The sequence below is a fragment of the Gobio gobio genome, assembly GCF_949357685.1.
Source record: "Gobio gobio genome assembly, chromosome: 11".
In the NCBI taxonomy this organism is placed as follows: Eukaryota; Metazoa; Chordata; class Actinopteri; order Cypriniformes; family Gobionidae; genus Gobio; species Gobio gobio.
In genome coordinates, this window is record NC_137104.1 from 4,175,642 (window position 1) to 4,203,363 (window position 27,722).

At 38.3% G+C, this 27,722-nt stretch overlaps 2 protein-coding genes across 2 annotated transcripts in view; both read right to left on the reverse strand.

The window, feature by feature from the left end:
- Nucleotides 1-27,222, reverse strand: mapk15 (mitogen-activated protein kinase 15). Its single transcript, XM_079829442.1, has 14 exons — nucleotides 26,791-27,222; nucleotides 21,879-21,977; nucleotides 21,716-21,745; nucleotides 20,244-20,334; nucleotides 20,020-20,150; nucleotides 16,649-16,812; nucleotides 13,850-13,989; nucleotides 13,687-13,744; nucleotides 13,463-13,600; nucleotides 10,245-10,350; nucleotides 8,122-8,419; nucleotides 4,535-4,641; nucleotides 619-762; nucleotides 1-384 (listed from the first exon to the last, which is right to left on the reverse strand). The coding sequence occupies exons 1-14, from the start codon at nucleotides 26,857-26,859 to the stop codon at nucleotides 211-213; spliced, it is 1,749 nt and encodes a 582-aa protein (XP_079685568.1). The 5' UTR covers nucleotides 26,860-27,222; the 3' UTR covers nucleotides 1-210.
- The window catches only part of vps28 (VPS28 subunit of ESCRT-I), a 968,134-nt gene that overhangs the window by 927,736 nt on the left and 12,676 nt on the right, over nucleotides 1-27,722 (reverse strand). The window lies entirely within an intron of this gene.

A 27,722-nucleotide genomic window follows, 5' to 3' on the forward strand; every position in this document is an offset into this window, starting at 1 on the left:
CTCTACACATGTTTAATAAATGTTTTCACCACATATTTACAAACAAAGTAGTTGACACCTGATTTGAAACTGGCATTGGCAGCACTAATCTGGGATTTTCCCAGATTTTGGCTATAATCTTCACAGCATGTGGTTATCTTTTCATGTGAAATCCAGCATTTGTATTTGGTTTAATGACCGTCTGGTGATCTCTCTCCACTATTCCCACACCTAGTGGCAGTTCTTCAGTAGATTGTCCAGTCCGGTCTTGCTGATCGTCCCATATGCCTGAGAGTAACTGCCTAGTTTGGCGCGAGGATCCCCAGTGGCAGAAACGTTGGAATTGCCCTGGAAAACCTTCTTGCTGAACCTCTGAGGAAGCTTGGCATCACGCGAACGCTGGTTCTGCACAGTGAGATATCATTAAAATGTAAAGCATTCAATGAGGCATCAAAGTAATCAAAGTTAAAGGAAGAAAGCACACACTAGACCTCCTGAAACATGGCACTGCTTTCTATGCCATATTCAGACCCGGCCAATGGCTTGGCAGGTTCAATGTTCCCAGGTCATAGTAAACAAGAGGCAAACTGGAAACCTTTCTGATGAAATAGACAGGCGTTGGGATTTCTGTGTACTCACCAAGCGAGCAGAGGTGACACATAACCCAGGGGAAACAATGGGTTCATCCTTGCGGAGCAGGGGATTATTATGAGGCTGTGCGAGAGTGAGAGAGAAAGAGTGTGTGCGTCCCACAGGGGCCGAACGACCTCGTTGCTCTACAGCCTGATGGAAAGAACGGACAGATGATGTTTAATTATTTTATTTTTGTTTGTTTTACCAGGGTAGTCACATTGAGACAGTAGTCTCTTTTTCAACTGAGCCCTGGCCAAGAAAAGGCAGCACATGGCTAAAAAAGACATAAAAACAGAGATGGACACAACATAAAAAACATAAATACAATTAACAAGTGAGAATATGCAGGCTGTAAACAACAAAAAGTCTAGACACACTCACATGTATGATGTAAAGTGTCTGCCAGATATGACTTAAAATCAGAAATGGAGATAAACATGTTTAGTTTCAGTTCTTTCTGTAGTGCGTTCCAGGTTGACATTGTAACGATAAGCTGTTTTACCAAATTCGGAGTGAATAGCAGGCACATTGAAAAGTATGCTATTGTTAGACCTGAGGTTATATCTATTGTTTGTTGCCAATGAGAATACTGATAAATATGATGGTAATGATCCAGTAATTGCTTTATAAATGAAAATCAACCAATTGCGTTGTCTGCGTATAGACAGTGGTAACCAACCAGATAAGCTGTACAAATTGCAGTGGTGTGTGTTATAGTCGGCTTTTGTTATAAATCGTAGTGCTGAATGGTAGACAGAATCCAGTGAACGCAATACAGACTTTGAGGCATGCATATAGATAATGTCGCCATAATCCAGAACAGATAAAAATGTGGCTGCTACAAGTTCTTTTCTAGCTTTCAAATTAAAACAAGCCTTATTTCTAAAAAAGAAACCTAGCTTTACTCTAAGTTTCTTTACCACATGCATAACATGAGGATTAAAAGAAAGATTTTCATCCAATAAAAAACCTAGATATGTGTAGCATGACACCTTCTCTATTTCCTGTCCCTGTGCGGTTACAATTGGAGTTAGAGATTTTAAATTATTTTTTTGCACCATATTATCATTTACATCTTTAAATCAGTGCCCCTACTACGCTATTTTAATATTTGAGTCTCTTAAAATAGCTTTACATGCATCCAAGGTCAAAAAACACTTGAATTTTCTCATAATATCAATTGCAGCATCAGCTCTTTTCTCTTGAAATGGTTCGTTCGAAGATTTAAGGCTTGTTCGACTTCACCCAGCGATGCGCAGACCGATCGGCGGCTGACTTGAAGCAGTGCATGCCGGTTAGAAATTTTGTCCGACTTGAGGCAGCGCCGACGCCACGTGACAGTGACGTATGTCAACAAAGTGCCGCGAGAGCGATTCGAGAGCAGCCGGCGATTACAGCCGGTGCAGTTTCTCGAGAGCGACTGCATGAGGCTGCACGGGCTCTGATGACGACACAGCCGTTCCACGTTTGGCCAGATTCACCGCATGACAGCGATCACGTGTTTTCGTGTTTATTCTAAAACCTTCAGCTCCACTAATGCGCACAAATCTGTTTTTTATAACAGTAAAACCTCCTTTCATGTAGTCGCGCTGTTATATTGTCATGTTTATCAAAATATAACTGATTAAAAACATAGACCCCACTTCATTGATAGTGTAGGCTTATATGTTGAACTTTATTCTTGTAAAAACACACGCTGTATTAAGCAGTGCATAAAGTATTACATGACAATAATGTCTCTGAAACATCTGTGTATTGCCAAATATTGCATTTATTTCACTTCAGCTGATAAAGTGTGCAAACACAGCGCGAGCGTCACCGCGAGAAGCAGAAAGTGTCCGACTTCACGTCTGTGTTTGCAGCTCCTCCCCGCCTGCACGCGGCTACTCTCGCCGATCAGTTGATTCCAGCCGCAGCCGATGTCGAACACACCTTTAGTCTCTCTAAACCCCGCCTCTCTGAGAGCTGCTCTGCTCTGATTGGTCAGACGGCCCAGTCTGCTGTGATTGGTCGGAATCCAAACGCTCATTATCATATCTGAATATGATATATGAATATGCCTGAATATGCCTATTAACAACTGGTCGGGCGGGGACTACAGCTGGAAATTAGCCGTAGAGGCTAAAGCTGCTCTTTTTATAAAAAAGGGACTGTCCACGTCATTATAAACTAATAAACTAAACTAAACTAAACAAATCTCAGCTCTTGACACTCAGTGTCTGAAACGATTTGTTCGTAGATTCAGTCTCTCTACACCCCGCCTCTCTGAGAGCTGCTCTGCTCTGATTGGTCAGAAACCAAACGCTCATTATCATATCTGAATCTCAGCTCTTGACACAGTGATAGGAACAGTAACTGACTGTTCTAGTTGCTTCTATTGCCCTCATTTCGCTTTGGAATAAAAGCGTCTGCTAAATGACTAAATGTAAATGTAATGTAAAGTAACGATGGTGTGGGTTTTAGCGTCTCAATCTCAGCAGAAAACAGCGTCTTCTGCACATGAAATACACCGACCAAACTCTTCCAGTCTCAGAGACGACTACAGTGATTGAGGGCGGGGCAACGAGACGCTGTTCAGCCAATGGGCTGGCATTATGCAAATGAGTTACAAACCTACATAGGTTCAGCAGGAAGTGAGACTGAATTACTGATGGCTCGTAGGGTTGCACCAGCCGTTCATAAGTTGTTTCTTAAATTGGAACGTAAAGCCCACACTAGAGGCTTAGTAACTACTAGCTAGTTTGTAACTAACTCTGTACTTTATTTGGTAGCACCATTTGTTCTTAAGGCAGAACGTAGCTAGTAGATCGGAAGCTTTCTGTAAAGTAATGCGTAGACGCATAATATTGACGTTTATCCTGAATGATCCAATAGCAGCCTTGGCTTGGCAACTCCTGGCTTCTGTACATATTAAGGTTAATACACTCTAAAAAATGCTGGGTTAAAAACAACCCACGTTGGGTTGAAAATGGACAAACCCAGCAATTGGGTTGTTTTAACCCAGTGATTGGGTTGTTTTAACCCAGCAATTGGGTTGTTTTAACCCAGAGGTTGGGTTAAATGTTTGCTTAAAACAAGCCATTTGCTGGGTTAAAACAACCCAATCACTGGGTTAAAACAACCCAATCGCTGGGTTAAAACAACCCAATTTTTTAGAGTGTACGTAGAGTTACGCTTCAACTAAGTTTTATGGTGCAACGCAAAAATATTTAGTAGTGCATAAGTTGTTACTTAGTGCCCATTAGGTCAAAACTAGGTTAAATTGTAACTTACGCACAGTTTAGGAGACAATAACTCCATTTATCTGCACTTTGAAACTTTGCTGACCTTTCATAATCAGCGACAGTCAAACCAAAATGTATTCAGACACCTTCAACATTTATCACATTTATTCGCTATAGCTTACAAAATGGTAATAAAATATGACATGAACTCAAGAGTTTAAAAAAAACGTAACTCTAACCCTAACAAATTCATCTTGATAATGTCCGATAATGTCCGATAATACCAATTTAGCTCAACCAATGAGCAAAGCAATGCTTCATTTTGTTCAGTCTGTGGGGTCAAAGGTTCAAGAAAACACACGCAAAACATGCTCAGCTCAGTGTCTGAATCGTTTTGGTCCTGCATTTTTATCAATTTTACTGGTATAATTTTTTTTTGGGGGGGGGGGGGGGGGGGGTATAATATGTCACAGTTGACTTTATTTAGCTCTCCTCACTTACATACATTAACTATAGTGTCCTGCACACACTAGTGAAACATTATATCTGTGTCTGAATCATTTCTGGTTTGACTGTATATTACACACTGCATGAAAGGTCATACTCATAACCCTAAAAGCACAATAGGGGCACTTCAAGTGCTAAATACACCACAGCTGTGATCTAAAATGAATGTCAGGAGAGGCAGTAAGACGTACCAGAGACCCATTAGCTCCGTCTGAAGGCAGAACACCACCAGACTCCTGAATCCTCCTCCCAAACCGCTGAGGAGGAGATGGGTAATGGGGCGGTTTGACTGAACCATCTGCAAAATAAATGGGTAATGCCTTTCATGGTGATCAAATGAATAATATATGGCCTTTCCAAAATTTTGGGAGCTCTTTTCTGCTCAAACATACAGTAAAACAGTATGTTATTAATACAAAGTAACTATTTTATATGTCAAAATATTGTAAAAATGTAATTTATTATTATGGAGTACCACAAGGCTCAGTACTGGGACCGCTGCTGTTCATCCTGTACATGCTACCCTTGAGATTATTCCTATAAATAAACTGTTCAAAGGTTTGGCGTTGGTAGGATTTTTATGGCTGCATTTATTTGATAAAAACAGTAAAATTAGTCATACAATTTAAAACAGCTGTTTTCTATTTGAATGTATAGTGAAGTGTAATTTATTCCTGTGAATTTATCATCATTACTCCAGTCTTCAGTGTCACATGATCCTTCAGTAATCATTCTCATGATGATTTGATGCTCAAGACACATTTATGATTATTATCAGTGATTCCTTGATGAAAATAAAGTTCAAAACATTTATTTTAAATACACTGTAAACTCTAAAGCTCAAAATAATGAACTGGTTTGAGTAGAGCCAACTCAAATTAAACACATTAGTTCAAACTAATGAACTTTTATGAGTATTTAGAACTTTATTTTTCTTTTGAGTTCTCAAAACTGACACATTGCAAGTAATCTGAACTGTTTCATTGTTTTGAGTTTTATGAACTTGTTTCTTTTAATTTAGACAAACTTAAATTTAACTGAAACTGGGCTGGGATTTTTCTATTTCCCAGCATGCTTTGCCATGACACTCAAAAGGGATAGTAAATGCCAAAATTAAGTCTTATATTTTGTGCAAGATTAACATTAAGTAGGAGATTTAGTGGTGTTTAATGTTTTGCTATGTTAGTTTAGAAGAGTTTGTGTTATGTTGGGGATTTTTTTTATGCCATCATGGTGATAATTTTTAAGTTAAATGTATGAATTAGCTTACTCAAATATTTGAAGCAATTAAAATCTAGGAGTACAAAATAAAAATCTGCAAGTTCTGCTTACTTAAACTGTACATTTCTTAACTTAAAAAAGTTGATGTAACCAATTGCCTTAATGTTTTTGTGTTTTGCCAACTTATTCGGCTTTAGAGTGTAGAAATATATTGTAAAATTATGAATGTTTTTACTGTGACTTATAAAAATTATTTCTTTAAACTTATTCATATGTATATATATATATATATATATACTGTATATAATATATATTCATACATATATATTCATTACATAATACTTATTCCAAACTTATGAACGGTAGTGTGTATTCTATAATATCATGAAACCAGGACCTTCATTGACCGAAGCTGGTGTGTATAGGGCCGCATTTAGGGTGCTTTCACATCTCTAGTTTGGTTCATTTGGTCCGAACCAAGGGCAAACAATTATACATTGTAGCATTTTTCAGCTTTTTTGGTTCCTTTTCACACCACACTGATTGCTTTGGTCCGAACCAGTAGAAACGAACCAAAATGCAGTCACATGACAACATCCACATCACTCATTGGCCATGGCGTATTTCCTAAACTGCGACTGCGCGGACTGTTTTTGCCCCTGGCCATAATCTATTACATTGTTTGTACACACCACAATATGTAAACTGTACATTTCTATAATGAAGCGCGGATGCGGCTTGATAACAACGCTCTAATGCACTGCAAACGGCGAGCGCGCATCGCTCCTTCAAGCGAAGATCGCGCTGTTCTTGTGAGTTTTATGAAAGCTGGGACCTAAAATGGTCATCAGACCAAATTTCTATGAGGCTCCGCACCTCCTCACTGCTCCAAGTTTGTCCGCGAGCTGCCATGCTTAAGTGCAAACTGTCCACAAACACTTCCTCATCACATAATGCACAGCGCAGCTGACTAGGGTAGCTGGTTTAGTCCCAAAAATATCAGGGCCCGAATTCATAAAGAATCTTAATGCAAAGAATAGCTCCTAGTGACAAAATTCAAAGAAAATTCTTAGAAATGTGGGCGTGTACTCTTAAAATTAACAAAAAAATCCTAGTAAAGAAAAAAGTAATTCAGAAAGCATCTTAACCCTTAAAAGAGGTCTTAAGGTCAAATTTGTTAGGAGCAGGGACGAGGACTTTTAAGAGGCTTAAGAGTTTCTTTAGCAGCGGAGAAAATGGCAGAAAGACGAAGAGGGAGAAGAAATGTGTTGCAGACGATGGAGGACAGTGACTTAAGACGCTATAGATTAGATCATGTTTGTTGCATTAAATCCAATTTTCAAACCACCAATCAAATAGACATGCCAGCAATCAGTGTAATTGGAAAGAGTGGAACAATGTTTATAGTTCTAAGCCAATCAAATACCTTAGAGGAAATTAACAGCATGGTAAATAATAAAATGATTTATATACACATATATAATGTGTGTGTGTGTGTGTGTGTGTGAGTGAGAGAGAACGGTAAAATAGGAATTTGCGCTTGTAATTTCAAAGTGAAGGCTTAGAATAGACCCTATACTTAAAAGTGCTCCTTTTTTCCCCTTTTTGGACAACCAACCAATCACAGTCTTCAAAAGACTGTGTCATACGTAGCAACGGGGTCAGCCCCGCCTCTTCACTAAGATAAACGTTTTTGTATTTCCTTGCTCAGAGTTGCTCTCAGATCGGTCCCAAAAAGCTCTTAAGCTAAGACTCCTACATAAAAGTTTTTAAGCTAAATTAGGAGTTTTCTGAGAGGACTCTTAGAATCTTTACGGGGCCAGTACTTTTTGCAGTTGGGTCTGTTCGAGGTCGGATCGCGATCTCACCACAGACGAACCGCTCCAGAGTTCGTCTGAAAGCGTACAGAGACCACCTCTTCAAGGAGCTCTTGATCCGCCACACCTGACCAAACGAACCGCACCAAAGGGGAAAACAAACTCTAGAACAATTCAACCCAACTAAATGAGGCAGGTGTGAAAGCACCCTTACATTACATGGTTCAAGTGACCCAATTCCGATTTTTTTTCCTCTCATGTGGCACAGATCGGATATGACCCACGGACGTGTAAGCAGGAGAAAAGCTCATGGATTCTGATATTCTCATATCAGTTTCAGACCTCATTCATATGTGGAGATAAATCCGATTTATTGCCACATATGTGCATTCGCGTCTGCCATGTAAGCGGACAGATCGGATATTCCTTTGCCATGTAAGCGGCGTCATATGCCATTGAAAAAGCAACGGTGGCGAATGACGTCAACAACCACGATCACATGACTCAGGCTCTTTATTCTCCGCCTTATGAGACCAATGTTTTGCTGACCTTCAAAGATGGTGCGGAAAGCAAAAGCTTGTTTTTACTTCCTTTTCGGCCTAAACATTTCCTGGTCTCCAAGTGTATGCAGATATCGGATATGGGTCACTTTTAAAAGATGATGTAAGCTGGTCGTCAACCAATCAGAATCGGGCATCAAGACCTGCAGTGTGAATTGAATGTGATTGAACAGAACTCACTCGGCATGTGTGTGATGGGGTTGTAAGAGGTTTTGCCTGCACTGGGGCTCAGTTTCGGGCTGGTGCTCTCCTGTTTTTGCTCAGGCCGACTGAGAGGTTTGGCAACAGCTGCTCCAGTTCCACTGTGGCTCTTCTTGTCGCTGGGAGATTTCCTCTCATGATCTCCATCCACACCGCGCTTCCCATCTCTCCTGTCCAATCCACTGTCCTCATTCACTTCTGCAGTCTTCTCCTCTAATTTCTGCCTGAAGTGAGGTTGTTTTTGCATATGCCGACTGGCCCTTTTATCCAGGATCATCTTTTTCAGGAGAAAACAGAGATTTTTTAGTATTATGGAGTCAAGTTTAGTATGGAGTACCACAAGGCTCAGTACTGGGACCGCTGCTGTTCATCCTGTACACGCTACCCTTGAGATTATTCCTATAAATACACTGTTCAACAGTTTTGGGGGGTATTTTTCGTATTCTTTTAATGTTTAATTATTTTTGAGGCTGCATTTATTTGATAAAAACACAGTAAAATCAGATACATTTTGAATATATAGTAAAATGTCATTTATTCCTGAATTTATCATCATTACTCCAGTCTTCAGTGTCACATGACCCTTCAGAAATCATTCTAATATGATGATTTGCTCAAGAAACATTTGTGATTATTATCAATGTTGAAACCTATAATATTTTTCCAGGATCCTTTGATGAATAGAACAAAACAGCGCTACTTGTGCGCAGCACAACTCGCAATCTCTGACTCTGAACAAATGTGTTTACTTGCTTTATGTGTTTCGATCACACGGCCACTAAACAGCCAATGAGAAGCGTTCGAGTTCGGCGCAGTGTTAAATCTTTCTGTGATTTAATTTAATTTAGAGCCAGTGAAACAGTGATGACTTAAGCAACAACACTAACGTGCAAATCAGGAGAAACACTGAGCCCATCCAGTTAAAATACTTTTCAGACAACATTTATCATGGATTTACTAACTGTAACCGGGGTAATCTGTCAGAAATTTAGGATAATATCTAATTGTATTACATTTTTAATGTAGACATGAGTAATAAAGGCCAAATTACAGACTATTTTGTCATAAACTTGCAGTTTCTTTGCATTTGTTTATAGACCAAGTACCATAAAGCCATTCTAGATATAGAAATAATATTTGTTATACTTTTTGCCATGTGTGCACTGCAAAAAATGCTCTTATATTTAGTATTTTTGGCTTGTTTCTAGTCTAAATATATATAAAAAAATCTTAAATCAAGATGCATTTATTAGATAAGTTAAATGACATAAGATATATTTTCTTGTTTTCTGGAAAATAAAAAGAAATTTTGCTTAAAACAAAATTATCTGCCAATGAGGTAAGAAAAATAACATTGTTTCTGTTTGCAGTCTTGTTTCTTGTTTTGATTATTTTTCTGACCCCATTATCAGATAATTTTGCTTGTTTTAAGTAAAAACTGTCATTTTCCTTAGTAAAAGCATCTTGATTTAAGATTTTTTTTAAATATTTGGACTGGAAAAAAGACAGAAATACTAAGTAAGAAAAGCATTTTTTTGCAGTGTGGTTTTACCTGTGCTGATCTAAATAGAGTACTCGTTAATTTAAATAAGAATAGAGTTCTAACTCACTAATAACATTAAAATTTCACCATTAAACCCTTTTGGTTGATGAAAGTTTTACAGATAATGTTAAATATCTATAAATTTACATCTGTGTCCTATCTCAAGCTACTCTACTGTCAGCTCTATGTTGTCAAATCTGTCATGTTTCCAAGAAAAACAGCATGTTAGTTATATATTGATATAATATAATAGAAAAGGAACCGGCCCATGGGTGTGTCCACAACATCCAATCTGGCCCCCTTTTAAAAAAAAGTTGGGACACCCCTGCTTTAATGCATCCTTGCAGAATAAAAGTATTCTTTTCTTTCAAAAAAAGCAAAACTTTTGATTGATAGTGTAAACTTCAGTGATTATTTACGCCTTGGTGAATGTGACACAGCGTTTGTTAACATCACACAGAAATCACATGACTGTGTACACTCACAAAATTACGACAGCATGAGGACAAAGGTCAAAGTAAATCTGTGAGAAAGTAATGAATGTAAAGTTTCCCCTCACCTCATAGAGTTTGTTTCTGTACTGAGTAACAGAGAGCTGGATGTCATCATCCACCGGCAGAATTACATCATAGACCAAACAAGGCTCTCTGGCCGGGTTGTGAAATCTTGCAATGGAAGAATATGGGAAGAGGATGAATATTTTTTGACTTAATATGACTTATGGTCAACATAAAATACTAATTATACTTCTGTAATGAGATATTTATAAGTAAGAGCTTGATATAAGAATACCAAACAAATAAATACATAAGTTTAAACTTTAAATTGAGCTGTTTTTTATACACTGACTGCACCTCAAATAAATTAGTTTAAAAAAATTAAGGCGTTTATATTAACAGCTTTTTACTAATGTTAACCACCATTATTGGAAGGAAGATAAATATAAAATAAAAAGTGGCCAGAAATAATGCCTCAGTACTGTAGCTACTGTAGTCAGTAAATGGTTAACAGAAACATTATAATTTCTGGTTAACATGAATTAATAGCCAATCATCAATAGCAATCTCATGTTGACATACAGTAGTGGCCAAAAGTGATGTCAGGAGTGGATATTTGTTTGATGAAACCATCCAAATATGAGGACATGTTTTAAATATGAGGGAAGAGCAAAACACTAAACTTGGTTAAGGTGTTTATCTGACTAAATTATTTGGCAAAAAAAGGCAAACTACAACTACAATTTTACTATGCAAAATAGATGCATAGAAAAACAAGCATGCATTGACAACACAATCAATTATTAATATGTCATTGGTTCTCTCTTGTTTATCATTTCTTTGCATGACAGCTAATTTACCATGTTTCATTGCATTATCACCACAAATAAAACAATTGACTCAACTACGCAATATGCTTACAAAATCTTTAATAATATAAAGGGTTTCAAATTTCCTAGGCTGGACGTCACTTTTGGCCACTAGACTATTATTTACAAACATTAAAGGTGTCCTATAACGCCCCCTTTTCAAGGTGTAAAATAAGTCTCTGATGTCCCCAGAGTGTGTGTGTGAAGTTTTAGCTCAAAATAAACTACAGATCATTTGTATAGCATATTAAAATTGTCACTTTTGAGCCTGGTTTCTCCCAAGGTTTATTTTTCTCCATTAGGTCACCTGATGGGGTTTTGGTTTCCTTGCCACTGTTGCCTTTGGCTTGGCGTGCTCAGTTGGGGACACTCAATTTTTCAATTCAATATCCAAATAAATCTAATTATTAAACTAAATTAACCATATAAACTAAATTACTGATCTAATTACTGATCTAAAGCCCACATTGTCACTGTATGATAACTGAAATGAGCTGATGACATCACCGTTTTCTCCAGAACGGCTGTACGGCTGAATAAAATTATTTTGCATTATTTTCCTTTTTAACACCGTGAAGCTGCTTTGAAAAGTTAAAAGCGCTATATAATTAAAGTTGACTTGACTTGACTTTTTTAGAGCAAAACACGCCGTTTTTGTGTGTGTCCCTTTAAATGCAAATGAGCTGCTGCTCCCGCCCGCCCCCTTTCAAGAAGAGGGCGGAGCTTCAAGAGCTCATGTTAGCAGCTCTGATTACCTCACACACACACTTAAAATGACAGAAAATGTTCAGCCTTTTAGTCGGACAATAATGGAGAGACTCTAGAAGAAGAGACGACATGTAGAACGAGACAGGACGCTTCTGAAGGGACAGTTGATGAGTTTATGAGTTAACCATCTTCAGTCATCGATTAGCATATTCTGTCATGATAATCTATAAAGCGCTGGTGTGGGGTAAGATGAGCCAGAGAATATCAGCTGATGAAGAGAGAACAGGGATAGTTTAGTGTAATTACGGTTATAACCGATGATGTCATCTTGCTTTATGACATGCTATTGCGTTTGTGTTTGTACTGTATCAATAAATGTGAAAGACAGACGACAGCTTAAGCGACTCGACTACAGCAACTCTTCTGTGGCGTTCACACCGGACGCGATTGACGCGAATAAATCACGCTATTCGTGCGAAGGTGGACGCTTGAACATTTTGAGTTTACTCGCTTCATTCCCGCGTGAAATTCGCTTCATTTGTGTGTGACATTCACTTCACAACAGACGCGAATTTGCGTCATGGGAGGAGCTTCTGCCAGCGGCTCGTCTCGTTGAGAAATGGCTGACATGGGCTGTGTTTACACGTCTTTTTTGTTAAATTCTACTGTTAATGTGTGACAAAACGTAGTTAAGACTTTTTCAGGCGATAATGTAGTTGTTTAAAGCTCAAATCTGTGGTTTATTTATAAAGAGAGCGTCTATTTGAAAATTTTATCTGGCGTTTTGGGAGTTGTGAGCTCCAGTGGATCAGCGGCGCTCAGCGCTCAGTAACCCCAGCGAGGGCAGCCTTTCCTCGGCTAGTCCTTCTATGTCTCGAGCTATAATTCATCTTGTGTAGATGTAACGGGCGATCTTTGGTCTCATGGATCTATAATTTGTTCCCTGGCAAATCGTTTAGGCTGAGGGCAAAGCGAAGTTTCATTACTTTTTTATTTTTAGGCTATAAGTGTGTTACAGTTGTAGCCGACTAGCACTGACTTTGAATGTTTCACTGAATTGTTTGCTTTATTTCATGTAAAGCTTCTTATACCTTTTACTTATACTTTTGTATTATTGATCATACATAAACTTGCATTTAACAAAAAGAGACTGGGTTGTGTTTCATGTCATTTAATGTTATCACAGTGATAATCATATTGTCTGAACCATATATTAATATACAGATTTTCTCCTCATTGTTGTCACTACTAGAGCAAGCTCCTGATTGGTTAACGCGGCGCGAATATCCGCCAAAGTTCCGATTTTTCAACTTGAGCCATTTGCGCGATTCGCGTTCAAAACGCTCAATTCGCGCGGCAGAATGCCTATTCGCGTCTCTGCATTGACTTAACATGTAAATCATTCGCGTCTGGTGTGAACGCAGCATTCCTCTTCTCCACATGTTCCCGGGGGCGGGGCTTATGTAAATGTTAGTGTTAGTGATGTCACTAGCTCGTTGTAGTCCCTACCAGCCGTTTGTTGTAGTCCTTAAAAAGAGATTTCTGTGAAAGAGAATATCTCCCTTTGCTTTGAGCTTTGAGCGTCGTAACTTTGCAGATGTTGTTTATGCTCAAACAGCGACGCTACACACTCACTAAAGCTAAAGTCCGATCATAATCAATAAACCCCTTTAAAATAAGACACTAAAGAAAGCGAGACGTACTTGGACACGTAAGGGTGCTGGAGAGCTTCCTCTGCACTGAGTCTCTTGTCTGGATTGAAAACCAGCAGGCGCTGCACTAAATCAAGGGCGTCGGGTGGCACTGATGCCGGCAGAATTTCATCTAATGGCACCTGTGGTCTAAACACACATCGAGCATGATTATTATATCAGCAGAGTCATCGTTCAAGTTCAGTTAAACGATCATTCAAACATGTTTAACATACCTAAGCAGCATTCCCTGAATCACAGAAGCCCCATACTCTGATCGAATGGCCACCACATCTGGAAATAATATATATCAATGAATGAACAGTGACTCTGAAGTCGTTGCATGAGCTTTGTGGTTGTCTTCTGGAAGAACAAGCCTCATGTGAGATACGAACTCACCCTCTGTTGAGGGATGTGGAATGACGCTCATGATTTTCTCGACTTGATTAATGGTAGACGTCCCAGGGAAGAGCGGCTTGCCCAGGAGCATCTCTCCAAGAATGCAACCTATGCTCCACATGTCCACACCTTTCGTGTACCTGCAGGAAATATATCACTATCACTATCATAATATATACACCGAAAAAACAGGAAAACACATTTACTTAATCGTATTATTTGTGATCTACGCAACAAATTTGTGTTTCTCTTCTAAACATGATTTCATTGCTTTCGATTAATGTAATTCTGTAAAATGTGCAATCTACTAGATTAAATTATTTGGGGTGAATGTGAACCAATTAAGTACTCGAAAATTATTTTTGCTGAAACTGTAGTTCCCAGAATGCTTTGCTTGGGACTTGACGACTAGAGTACAATTGTTGAAATTAAGTGTTATTTTATGTGTTTTTGGGCAAAATGAGAAAAGGGGGAGACTTTATATTGTTTATTAGTGTTTAATGTTTAATTATGTTGGAATTTTTAGAACCATTTAAATTACACTGGGTTACCATATAGTGGAGAAGAGCGGAGCGATTGCTTAGGCTGTGGACACACGTCATTAAAGAGCATTTCACACTTAGCACGTATATGATGTGCTATTGCTGGCAAATATAATGAAAGCTACTGAGTACAGCGTTATAGATCAGTCAAGTGACAACAAAAATATACAAAAATAAACTTGTGTGTTTTGATTAAAGAGGCAGGATCTCAAGCCCCCGTGTGCACCACTGTATATATTAAAATCATTGTGAGACTACTCAATTCGGTTACTTAAAAATTACTTCATTCCATTATGTTGAAATTATGTGAACAAATTATGTTTGTTTTACTTAATTGATCAATGTGGAACCGATGTACATGATAAAATCATGTAAATCCAACACAACATTTTTTTCAATGTACTATCGTATTCTTAACCCTCATCCTTCCCTCGCACATCCTTCCCTCACGGGTCGAAATGACTCGAATCCCTAAAATTATACTTAATATTTTTGGTCCATTTTGATCTTTTTTTTTTGTTGAGTTTTTTTATTTTGTTTACCTTTATATTACTAGATTTTATCAATAAATAATAAATAAATAGTAATTTAAGCACATTCTTTCAACTTAAATTCAAAATAACTCAATATTTCATGCATAACCCTTTTAATTCAGCTCAGAATATCTCACATTGGGTGTCTTTGCTGACCTCTTGTGGAAAACAAATAATATAACATGATATTTCATGACTCTAGATGGCCTTATAGTTGTCTGGCTATCACCAGACCAAGCTCAGTTTAAGATTGAACACTGGTCTGGGGAGTTTGCTATGTATTTTCTACTGCACATGAGGCGTGATAAACGAGCATAAATTAAATGACTCTGTACGCAATTGGATAGTCCTTCAACCAATCGGACCAAAGAGGCGTGATCAACGGGCAACGATTCATCGCTCCTCTATCCGTCATCGTGATAATCCCGCCAATAGCGGACCAGGTGGATAAGCCAGTCTGTGATTGGTTCCCGCAAAAGTGTAACAGAAGCAGTAGAAATTAATGTACAGGTTTCCAGACTGAATTGCAGGGCGAAATCAAGTCGCCGGCAGATCAGGCTGGGTTTAGCCTTATAGCTCTATATGGAGCAAATGAGCCGTTCCGCTGGGTCCTAAAGTCAGTTCTTGAGTTTATCTCTCAAGAATGCATTCAGACACACGTCAAAGTTAATTGTATTGTCATTCAGACTATACAACAAGGAGTGTACAGCAGAATTAAATGTCGTTACTCCAGGCTCTATGTGCAACCATAAACATAAAAGTGCTGATACACGTAACAATAAATAGACAATATGACAGTATAGACAGACCAAAGACACATATAGGTCTAGACACAGTGCACAGGAAATGGTAATGTATTGCACGAGTAGTAATAAGTAGTATTGCACAAGTAATGGTAAAGTAAAATATAAACGAGTAATGGTAATTATTGCACAAGTAATATTAATGTAATGTAAACAGACAGGTGAATATTAGTAAAGTGCATTGTTGATGCACTTTACTAACATGTAGACATTATAAAATAACTTTAAGGTAAAGTTTTAGCAATTTTAGTTTGACCCGCAAGGGAAAGATGTGTTACATTTTTAAATTTCAACAACAAAACTCCTCGAATCCAGGCAATATTTTGTGTGTATTTGTGGTTCAAGTGTGACAAAAGTCCTAGGGTCTTGAACCCCTCTGATAAACACTCAATTTCTAACATTTAAATACATTTAAAAAAGCGTTTCCGGTCAAAATGACGGAGGAAAGGATGAGGGCTAAAGAGGCTATGTTATGCCCTTTTACAAAGTCTTGATTTTGTTTTTTGATGTTCATAATTTTCCTCATATTCTCCATTGTTGCGGCTCCTCTCTTCCCAGTCTGTCAGTAACGCTCTGTTTAGTTCCTGTCTCTATGAAGCCCCTCCTTCTGAAAACCACACTGTGCTCTTATTGGTCGGCTGGAGCGGACCATTGTGATTGGTGTTTGGGCAATGTCCCGCCCCTTATCATAACCGGCAATTTAAACACACGACTAACGAACTCAACCAGGCCACGACCCTTTATTCAGCTCATGAATTATTATAATGAGGAATATTGTGACGTGTTGGTTCCCGAGACTATAACGGAGGCATTTCAGGAGTTCAGAAACACTGACACTGATATAGAGAAGAACTCCCTTCAAACAGCAACATTACACACTGGAGAAAGCTGGGAAAAAGCATTATAGGAGAGTCCACGCACCTAATGGATCCCAAGAGTATCTCTGGGGCTCTGTACCATCGTGTTGCCACATACTCTGTCAAGGCAGGATTCGCTGCATCCTCTTGGATCTGGTACAGGGATCTTGCCAAGCCAAAGTCGCACAGTTTCACAAAGCAATCCGAGTCTAGTAAGATGTTGGATGGCTTTAAAAGATAAAAATACAGAAATTACTTAAATCAGAACTCATTTTCTAAGCATAATATTGAGCTGTCAAAATATGAAGATTAAATACTCCAAGGCACTCATGTGATGAAGTAAAAAGCCTGAAGGTGTCATGAACTGGCTTTTTTTTTTAATTTATACTGTTGTCTGAGGTCAACTTATGATGTTTGCGTGGTTTTTACATTCAGAAACATCATAATGAATAGGCTATTTTCTCCCTTGGTTTTGAGGCTCTCTGAAAAACGCTGGGTTTTGATGGGCGTGCCGCACTGAAGACTTGGAAATAAACGCCCACGGCTATGATTGGATAAGATTTGCATATTTAATGAGCTTCAGCTCCCCTCAGTACATGTGGGAATTGTTTTGAAAGTGTCTGGAGAAACGCTCACAGGACTCGCAAAATGCCTTTATCAAACAAACACAAAGATTCATCTCTCATCCACCCGCGATTGATTGGGATGTTATTTTTGTATTACTTGGCCCACCCGATCGGTGAATAACCGCGACCCGTACACACACACACACACACACACGCACGCGCACGCAAGAAAGGAATGTTAATTTACTATTTAAGATAGCCCGTCAGCAGGCCGGTGATACATTTTGGTAGCCCGTCTGAAAAACACAGCCCCGGGACATTGGGTTTTGCGATCACTGGCGTTACAGGTCAGAGTCTGATCACGAATGAACCAATAACAGCTTCTCCAGCCTGTGATCGCGTGCTAAGGTATGCAATCAATAGATATCAAACAATCTGCAACAATGCAATACTAACACATATAAACACATGTTCACATAAGTGTGTTGCACCGTTCCTGTCGGATCCAATATAGAAGCACAGCATTGTGTTTTAATCTCAATATGTCTGCAAATCCAGTCTCAACCTGTGTCTCGTTTACAAACGAATCCGCGGTGAAATGAAGCAAATAAACGCACAATGTCTTACGCACGTGAGCTGGAACCGGCATCGTTTAGCTCCACGAGTCGGTGGGCGGGGCTTGAGGCGGTGCTTCTGCGTCATATTATGTCAGTGGTCGACATATTGTGAGATCTCTCGTTTTCTGGGCCAGGGGCCGATTCACGAAAATCTTCTTAAGAAAGAAGTTAAGAAAATTCTTAAAGGTCCCCTTCTTCGCGATTCCATTGTTCAAACTTTAGTTAGTGTGTAATGTTGCTGTTAGAGCATAAATAATACCTGTAAAATTATAAAGCTCAAAGTTCAATGCCCAGCGAGATATTTTATTTAACAGAAGTTCCCTTTCAAAGCCTACAGCGAACGGCTGGCTTGGACTACATCCTGGTACTTCCTTCTTTAATTACGTCAGTAGAGCAGTAGAACAGACTAACCTCCGCCCACAAAGAAACGCGAAAAAGGGGGCGCGGTCTTGTTGCTGTCCCACGTGGAGAAGCGGACGGTCGCGTGGAGAAAAGGAACTGTTGCGTTGAGGGTGTTTATCGCCATGTAATCGAGACGCTGTTATTTTCATCCAGGAGTCAAATCACCTTTGTTTGGCTTTCCCAGGGACGCTGTAGAGATTATTGAACGCATACATCTCTCCGTTAAGAGGCGTGACCTTTCCAACGTGCGCTAAGCTGCTGTCAAATTACAACACAGGAACCGCTTTCATGTGCGCTAAGCTGTGGTCGAATCACAGCACAGGAACCGCTTGCACAATCAGAACTCGTTACGTGTTTCTGAAGGAGGGACTTCATAGCACAAGGAAATCACCAGCCGTTTTTAGGACAGTGGAAACAGCGGTATACAGATAAGTAAATAGTGTGAAAAATACTGTGTTTTTTTACACGCGAAACATGAACACATGTTATATTGCACACTGTAAACACAATCAAAGCTTCAAAAAAACACGAAGAACGGGACCTTTAAGATAAATTCAAAGAAGTTCGTAAGAATGGTCCTTAGTGCAATTCTGGAAAAATTCTTAAGAAGTTCTCAAATATTTTCTTAAGAACATCTTAATTTTTTACTTAAAAAGAAAATTAAAGGTGTTATATGTTGTTCTTTTATTGAAAGGTATTACTGAAGACTCGCTGAATGAAAAACACCTCAAAGCTCGTTGTTTTGCGCTTCCTGCAGATTACCGTAGATATCATAATAAGTGTGCAGACTATTTCGCCGTGACTGGCTTGACGGGAGTAAATCACTCAATGTCGTGTTTTTAATGTGCCGTGTCGGTAAAATCTGTATTTTATAAGAGCCTGGCCGTTTATCAAGAACGCTGCTCGGGTACCAAAGATCGGCCGTTTAATCTACACAAGACGAATCATATCTCAGAGACATCAGAGCCAGCGGCAGATGGCAGAAGGACTAGCCGAGGATTCTCTCGCCGGGTTAACGAGCGCTGAACACCTGCTGATCGCCTGGATCTCACAAATCCGAAAACGCCAGATAAAATTGTAAAATAGGCACTCTCTTTATACATAAACCCCAGATTTAATCTTTAAATAAGTACATTCTCGCCTGAAAAAGTCTTAAAACTGCAATTTTTGATCAACAGTAGAATTGGTATTTAAGATAGGTTGGAGGTTATCCTAACTTTAAGAAGTTATTTACGATGATTTTAAAGAACATTATTTTCGTGAATATGAATACTTCTGAAATTTTATCTTAAGAACAATCATAAGAAAAAAGATAAGAACATTCTTAAGAAAAGTTTTTGGGAATACAAAATATTCTTATATTTTTTCTTAAGTTAGAAAATAAGAAGAAATTGCCAGTTAAGAATAATTTCATTCTTAAGAATGTTTTGTGAATCCGGCCCCTGGTGTCTATAAAAGCTTTTCTTTGACTAAAAAGGAAGTTTACAGCTCTGAAACTTACAGGATATTCTTATATCACGATTAACTTTTATATATCAAAGGCTCAAGGGAAAGTTGATTTCTCAATTCATCACCCCTTTAACTAACTGGGCTGAATCATTAAAAACATCACTTAAAAGTGTGCGCGTTTCGGCTACTCGGCCTTCATCAGGACACAAATCAATTGTTTAAACAAGTCTTAGTAATTACTGGATCATCATAGAGAGCTAGTGGATCTGTGGGAGTGGCTATGAACAGCCTCTTAGTAATATTGAGTTGTATTTATAGTAATAATCTCAAAGGATGAACAGCAGCGGTCCCAGCACTGAGCCTTGTGGTACTCCATACTGAACTCCATAATAATGACAAACCTTTTGGTCTCTGTGAATGACGTTGCCTGAGTGAAGATATTTTGTCGCTTTCAGAAGCTGGTACATTACATAACGCTTATGGATGTCTTTTAATAGACTTCCCTTCTTTATTACTGCATGTAGGTCTGTGTCTGAAAAGAAAAGAATAAAGTATCAATTTAATAATTACTAAATCTTAAGGACATGGGATTATAATATACACCGCAGCAAAGATGCTCTCCTACCCATGAACTCAAACACGAGGTAAATGTCTTTGTCGTTTTGGGCTCTGATGACGTCTAGTAATTTAATTATGTTAGGATGATCCCCAAACTCCTGCGAAAAGAGAAAAGAAGAAGTGAATTTGATAAAATACCTTAAAGGATTAGTTCAGTTCAAAATGAAGATTTCCTGATAGTTTCCTCACCCCCATCTCATCCAAGATGTTCATGTCTTTCTTTCTTCAGTGGAAAAAAAATGAAGTTTTTTGAGGAAAACATTCCAGGATTTTTCTGCACATAATGCACTTCAATGGGAACCAACGGCTGAAGGTCCAAATCAATGCAGTTTCAGAGGAAGGGCTTCAGAGGCTCTGATCACAGACGAGGATCTGATCTACACAAACCATCAGACATTTACTAAAAAATAAACATTTATATGCTTTTTAACCTAAAATGCTCGACTTCGGTGTTGTTCTTCTTTTTGGCATATGACATCATCCCGTCGGAAAGGTCACATGACGTAGGTGGAAGTACTGACCCAGTGCCGAAAAACTCCATCTCATGTTCTACTCCAACTTTAAAATCGTCTGACATACCTTTATTTTTGTAAAGGGCGTTTGATTTAGTCTTTGCACGATTGTTTAACACTGGGTCGGTACTTCCACCTACGTCATGTGACCTTTCCAACGTGATGATGTCATACGCCGTGAAGAATCACAACACCGAAGTCGAGCATTTGTGGTTAAAAAGTATAGAATTTTTTAGTTTTTAGTAAATGTCTGATGGTTTGTCTGGTCAGAGCCTCTGAAGCCCTTCCTCTGAAACTGCATTGATTTGGACCTTCAGCCGTTGGTTCCCATTGAAGTCCATTATGTGCAGAAAAATCCTGGAATGTTTTCCTAAAAAAAACTTCATTTCTTTTCCACTGAAGAAAGAAAGACATGAACATCTGATGAGATGGGGGTGAGGAAACTATCAGGAAATCTTCATTTTGAACCGAACTAATCCTTTAACAATACACAGAATTCACTTGTTTATGTACACTAGTGTTCAGCCAACGCAAATTAAATTGATTAAAAGTGACAGTAAACACATTTATAATGTTACAAAATATGAATGCTGTTCTTTTGAACTCTAATATTCATCAAAGAATAAAATGTATCACAGTTTCAACAAAACAAAAAAAACTGTTTTCAACACTGATAATAATCATAAATGTGTCTTGAGCATCAGATCCTCATATGAGAATGATTAGTGAAGGATCATGTGACACTGAAGACTGGAGTAATGATGATAAATTCAGCTTTGATCACAGGAATAAATGACACTTTACTATATATTCACATAGAGAACAGCTGATTTATTAATATTTCACTGTTTTTACTGTAATAAACACAGTCTTGGAGAGCAGAAGAGACTTCTTTCTAGAAAAACTAAACAGACCCAAACCTTTGAACAGTAGTGTAAATATATGGATTAAAACAAAATATTCTTACCTGGAGGAGCATAATTTCTCTGAATGTTCTCTATGGGAAAATGGCAGAAGTTAGAAACCATTTTTGTAACATTTAATAACTGACCTTACTGTACTGTACCTCCACCTGTTCACACATATACCAGTACTATAGTAGGCTATAATAAATGTGTCTGGTCTCTAACCTGAGCATCCGTTCGATTCCTAAAGGCATCAAAGATTTTCTTCACAGCGACAATCTCTCCTGTTTTTCTGTCCACCGCCTTCCAAACAATCCCATATGCCTGTGAGAAACGAATGTGAACACACACTGTAATAAAACAGCGGACTGTTTTGAGTCTTCTGTGCAAACTGCAGGTTCATGTTATTCACTGGACTGACGGACGAGAGCTCAAGCACAGTTTAGGTCAGGGCTTTTCAATCTGTTAGAATCTGTTTAAAAGGCAGCTTTACTGTATATTGTCATGTGTAAAGACCTGATTAATACGATGAAAATTATATTAAATTTTTCTACTCACTGCAGTACTGTACTGTTGAAAGTTAATGTATTTTATTCATTCATTTATTTTAACATCGCTCTGGACTCTGGGCAGCAGAGAGGAAGTGGCGCAAAACTAAAAACGCTACTGACCTAACCCTGTATCAGTCTCTTCTCGCTTCTTTCTCTGCTAATGTCTCCACTGCTAAAACTACATACTACCACAACAAAATCCAACTCTCGTGCACTTTTCAAAACATTCTCTTCGCTCTTTTGCCCCCCCCCTCCCCCTCCTTCGTCAACTCTTACAGCTGATGACTTTGCATCATTTTTCACAATCAAAACCTCCTCCATCAGCAGCCAATTCTCCACACCACAAACCGACACACACATCTCAACGACCATCACACACACGCTCCCCTCCTTCTCTCTGCTCTCTGAAGCAGATGTCTCCAAACTCATCCTTTCCAATCATCCCACTACCTGTCCGCTTGATCCCATCCCCACTCACCTCCTTCAGGCCATTTCTTCTTCTGTTACTCCTGCACTCACTCACATTGTCAACACCTCTCTTCACACCGGGACTTTCCCCACAGCATTTAAGCTGGCTCTGCATTTTAGCTTGACCCCACTGCTTAAAAAACCCTCTCTAAACCCAGCACTTTTAGAAAACTACAGACCGGTATCCCTTCTACCTTTCATTGCAAAGACACTTGAGCGAGTTGTGTTTAACCAGCTCTCTACGTTTCTTGAACAGAACAATCTCCTGGATATCAACCAATCCGGCTTCAAAAGCGGCCACTCAACTGAGACTGCCCTGCTCTCGGTTACGGAGGCACTGAGGCAGGCAAGAGCAGCTTCCAAATCCACAGTACTTATCTTACTGGATTTGTCTGCTGCTTTTGACACAGTTAATCACCAGATCCTCCTGTCAACTCTCATGAAGATCTCAGGAACTGCTCTCCAGTGGTTCATGTCTTACCTCTCAGGTAGGTCCTTCAGGGTGTCATGGAGAGGTGAAGTGTCTAAGTCACATCATCTAGCCACTGGAGTTCCCCAGGGCTCAGTGCTTGGACCACTTCTCTTCTCCATCTACATGTCATCACTGGGATCGGTCATTCAGAAACATGGCTTTTCCTATCACTGCTATGCCGACGACACTCAACTCTACTTCTCATTTCAACCAGATGATCCCACGGTTGGTGTTCGTATCGCTGCCTGCCTAACAGACATTTCTGCCTGGATGAAGGAGCATCATCTGCAACTCAACCTTGCAAAGACAGAACTTCTTGTGGTCTCAGCCAACCCAGCACTTCACCACCATCTCTCCATTCAGCTAGGATCTTCAACCATAACTCATTCCAAGACAGCCAGGAATCTTGGAGTTGTGATTGATGATCAGCTAAAATTCACTGACCACATTACTGCAACAACCCGGTCCTGCAGATTTGCACTATTCAACCTTAGGAAGGTTAGACCCTTCCTATCAGAGCATGCCACACAACTCCTGGTCCAAGCTCTTGTTCTCTCCAGACTGGACTACTGTAATGCTCTTCTAGCGGGCCTTCCGGCATGCACTATCAAACCCTTGCAACTGATCCAGAATTAGGGTTGGGTATCGTTTGGGTTTTTTCCGATACCGGTGCCAAACCGATACTTTTAAAACGGTACCGGTGCCTAAACGGTGCCTGAACCGATACTTTAAAAAAAGAGCCACAAAACGAGGTGGATGAGATTAAAGAATGGCTTTTTATTGATTTTTTTTTATTATTATTTAAATTGAACAATTTATTACAAGTTTAAAGTATACTTAAATATGTAAATATAAATAAATACAAAACACAATTTACATAACAAATTCACAGTAAAACTAAAGCGACCTAACCCAACTACAATAGGCCTAATTTAACTCTAAATACAGTAATAACAGCAGTAGTCTGTATTCTTGGTATGCTACAAACCAGCTTCAAGCTTTAGCTTTATTTTGCAGAAATATGACCATATTCTCTGGCTAAATATTTTAGAGCGCATCACCTTATTGTTTCCATGGAGACGCGTCATGCTTCTCACATGACACACAGCTGCTACAATAGCGCTGTATGACAGCTCACTCAGCTGTATCGGGTTTATTTCGCTTTTTCTTTTTTAATCAAAATATTCACAAACTTTCTAACTATGTCATGAACTATCTGATATTCTGATTTTCAAATATGTGTGTGAGTAAATGTGTGTTAGTTGATCTATACTGCGCGATGGGCGGCGCCACGTTAGTTTGCGCCTCAGAGAATCGGATCTGTCGGATTTACATCACATACATGTATCTTCATCTCACGAAATACATGAAAGTAAGTGACGTGCTGAACTGGGAGAAGAATAGAGTAAACTGTATAGTCACTTTATAATGTGTATCTGATGTGAATAAAACACTAAGTCCAGTTATCTTAACTGTCTGAAAGGACTGTTTTTGCCGCTTCCATAGACATCATTGTGTATTTTTTGCTAGTACTTATGAGCATTTAAATGTCTGAAACCTAAAATAAACATGATGTGGATGAAAACACTGAATAGTTGTGATATGTGACGAGCGCTGAGCGTGTCTGTCTCTGGCTCAGCGCCGGCCAAAGCGCGAAAGCACGTTTGATTTTAAGTGGCACCGAAATGAGGCACCGAAATCTGCGTTCTGATTCGGTCTGGTACATACCGGTCATAAAGGTACCGGTGCCATATTGGCACCGGGTTTCAGTACCCAACCCTATCCAGAATGCAGCGGCGAGGTTGGTCTTTAGTGAGCCGAAGAGAGCGCACGTCACGCCTCTCCTCATCAGTCTGCACTGGCTGCCAATAGCTGCTCGCATCAAATTCAAGGCACTGGTGCTCGCCTTCAAAACATCCACTGGCTCTGCACCAATATACCTAAACTCGCTCGTTCAGACATACACACCCTCCAGGAACTTACGCTCTGCCAGTGAACGACGCCTTGTGGTGCCATACCAGAGAGGCATGAAATCACTGTCACGGAGCTTTTCCTGGGCCGTTCCCACCTGGTGGAATGACCTGCCGATCTCAATTCATGCGGCCGAGTCTGTAGCCATTTTCAAAAAACGTCTAAAGACACATCTTTTCCAGCAACACCTGACCGATCGAGAATAGCACTTATCATTCTATTCATTGTCTGTCTGTCTAATTTATTTATTTAAAAAAATAATTATAAAAAAAAAAAAATTCTGTTCTGTGCTAGATTAACTGAGACTTGTTACAGCACTTGCATATTGTTGCCCTTGGACTGCTCTAGCTGCTTCTATTGCCCTCATTTGTAAGTCGCTTTGGATAAAAATGTAATGTAAATGTAATCAAATTATTTGGATCATGTGTATTAACTTATTATTTATTTATATATATTTTTTTTTATTATAAAAATATTATTTAGTTACTTAATTACATTTTTACACTACTTTTCTGTATTTAGAAAGATTAAACATTTATTGTTTATTTGAATCAAATATTATTTATTTTATGAATTTATCTGAATCAAATGTATTAATTTATTATTTCTTTATTTTTTCTCTATTTATATATTTATTTGATTTATTTATAAATGTATTTTAGTCTATTGTTTTATTTATTCTTTTATATTTATTTATATATATATTTATTTGATTTACTTATATTATGTATAAATGTATTTTAGTCTATTGTATTAATTTATTATTTTTGTATTTATTAATATATTTATTTGATTTATTTATATTATTTATAAATGTATTTTAGTCTATTGTATTAATTTATTGTTTCTTTAAATACAATTTTAGTTATTTATTTTATTTGGTTTGGTTAATCTTATTTTGTATTTTTACACTGTATTTGTTTTTTAAATCAATTTGTATTCATTTATTAATTCACATCAAATTTTATTTTAATTTCATTTTTTTTGATTACATGTTTTATTTATGTAGTTATTTTAATTTTCAAATTAAATTTATTTTAGAATTATTTTATTTAAATCCAATTTCACTTTATGAATTGTATTTATTTTAGTCTGTAGTATTAATTTATTATTTAATTATTTAAATACAATTTATATATTTATTTCACTTTAATCAACTTTATTATTTATTTTGTAAGTTTAATCTTATTTGTATTTATTTATTTTTTAATTCAGGTGTTCTCTACACTTCCCCATGGACCCCTGTCACTCCTTTTATTTTACCATAATCAAATATATAATAAAATATATTATAATAAAAATAATGTATAATATATATATATATTTTCCCAGTCAGAAAACCCCTGGTTTAAGGCACCTGTGATGTTTACTGACTGACATTATTGTTAATCCTCCTATTTTGGAGATTGTATTTTTACTAAAAAAATCACTTTTTGTTCCATTTACTTCTTTAGTAAAGTGCATTTACTTTAAAAACACAAGCATCAGTCAGAGTTTAAACTGCATCAATAACAGGATCACTTCTCTCATGCACAAGATCACTACTGAATATAACACAAGATAGAAACAATAACACATGATATTTTAATATTTCACACTAAATATTGTCCACAAAGCAGCAAATAGCCTACAAAACCTTTAAAACACAGGATAAGCAGCTTAACGTTAACGTTACCCCTTTCCCAAGTCTTCTCTTGATGTCATACTTCAGGGAGATGTGCTCTTCCACCTCTGTGATGTTCATCCCGACTTTTTCCTGTTTTACCACTTATATTTTGATCATGGCAGGAATAAAATCCTGGCTGTTTGAGGAATGCAGGATTGACCCGATGTATATTTAATAACCGAAAACTTCACTCGATTGCCTTTGAGGTAACTTTTCCTAAGTGATAAGCCGAATACAAGACATCTAAACACGATCCTAATCACTATTGACAATACAAACATAGAGTTACATAAACTCTAACCCCGAGCCGTTGAAAACAACAGCGTTATGTGTTTATGTCGCACTTCACCAGTCGCTTATAAAGAATCGATGGCCTGATGAAAAAGATAAGCATCACTTGGGTTTGTAATTGTTTGTCACCATGGAGACGCATCTGCGCACAGGACGCAATCTCTTAAAGGAGCCGCGCATGTTTTCTGAAGGTCGATCTAACGCATCGCCGGCGGCCATTTTGTCACAGGCGAGCTTTCTGGCGGGCTCCTGATGTAAGGCGAGTGATCTGAACACAAATACTCTTATCTCGCTGAAATCTTGACCGATTTACAAATGGTTTGGTTTCTTACAAACGTTATTAACGAGGCTATAATTCTGGATGCTTGAACAAATTATGAATAATTATTCATAAGTGTGCAGTGTCATAACTAAATCTCTGACGTTTATAACAAACCAAACAGTTTGAAAATCGGTAGAAAATTGAGCAAGTTATGGTTATTTAAAAAGTTCACGCACCATTAAAACACAATGTTTGGAGTGAGCGAGCTGACTGTGACAAAATGGCCGCCAGGTGTGGACGTCGACCTCCATTGGCCAGCAGCGCGGACGAGACATCTAACCTTTATTATGTATATCTATGCACGTGACGGCGAAAAGCAGCGGTGGTT

Bases quoted from the DNA above. Each gene is read 5' to 3' on its own strand.
- mapk15 (XM_079829442.1), bottom strand. From the start codon at position 26,859: ATGAACATCACAGAGGTGGAAGAGCACATCTCCCTGAAGTATGACATC. The intron at 20,151-20,243 runs GTAGGAGAGCAT...TTTTCTTTTCAG, and splicing joins CCTCGTGTTTGAGTTCATGG to ACACAGACCTACATGCAGTA. The intron at 13,990-16,648 runs GTGCGTGGACTC...TATTTCCTGCAG, and splicing joins ATACTCTTGGGATCCATTAG to GTACACGAAAGGTGTGGACA.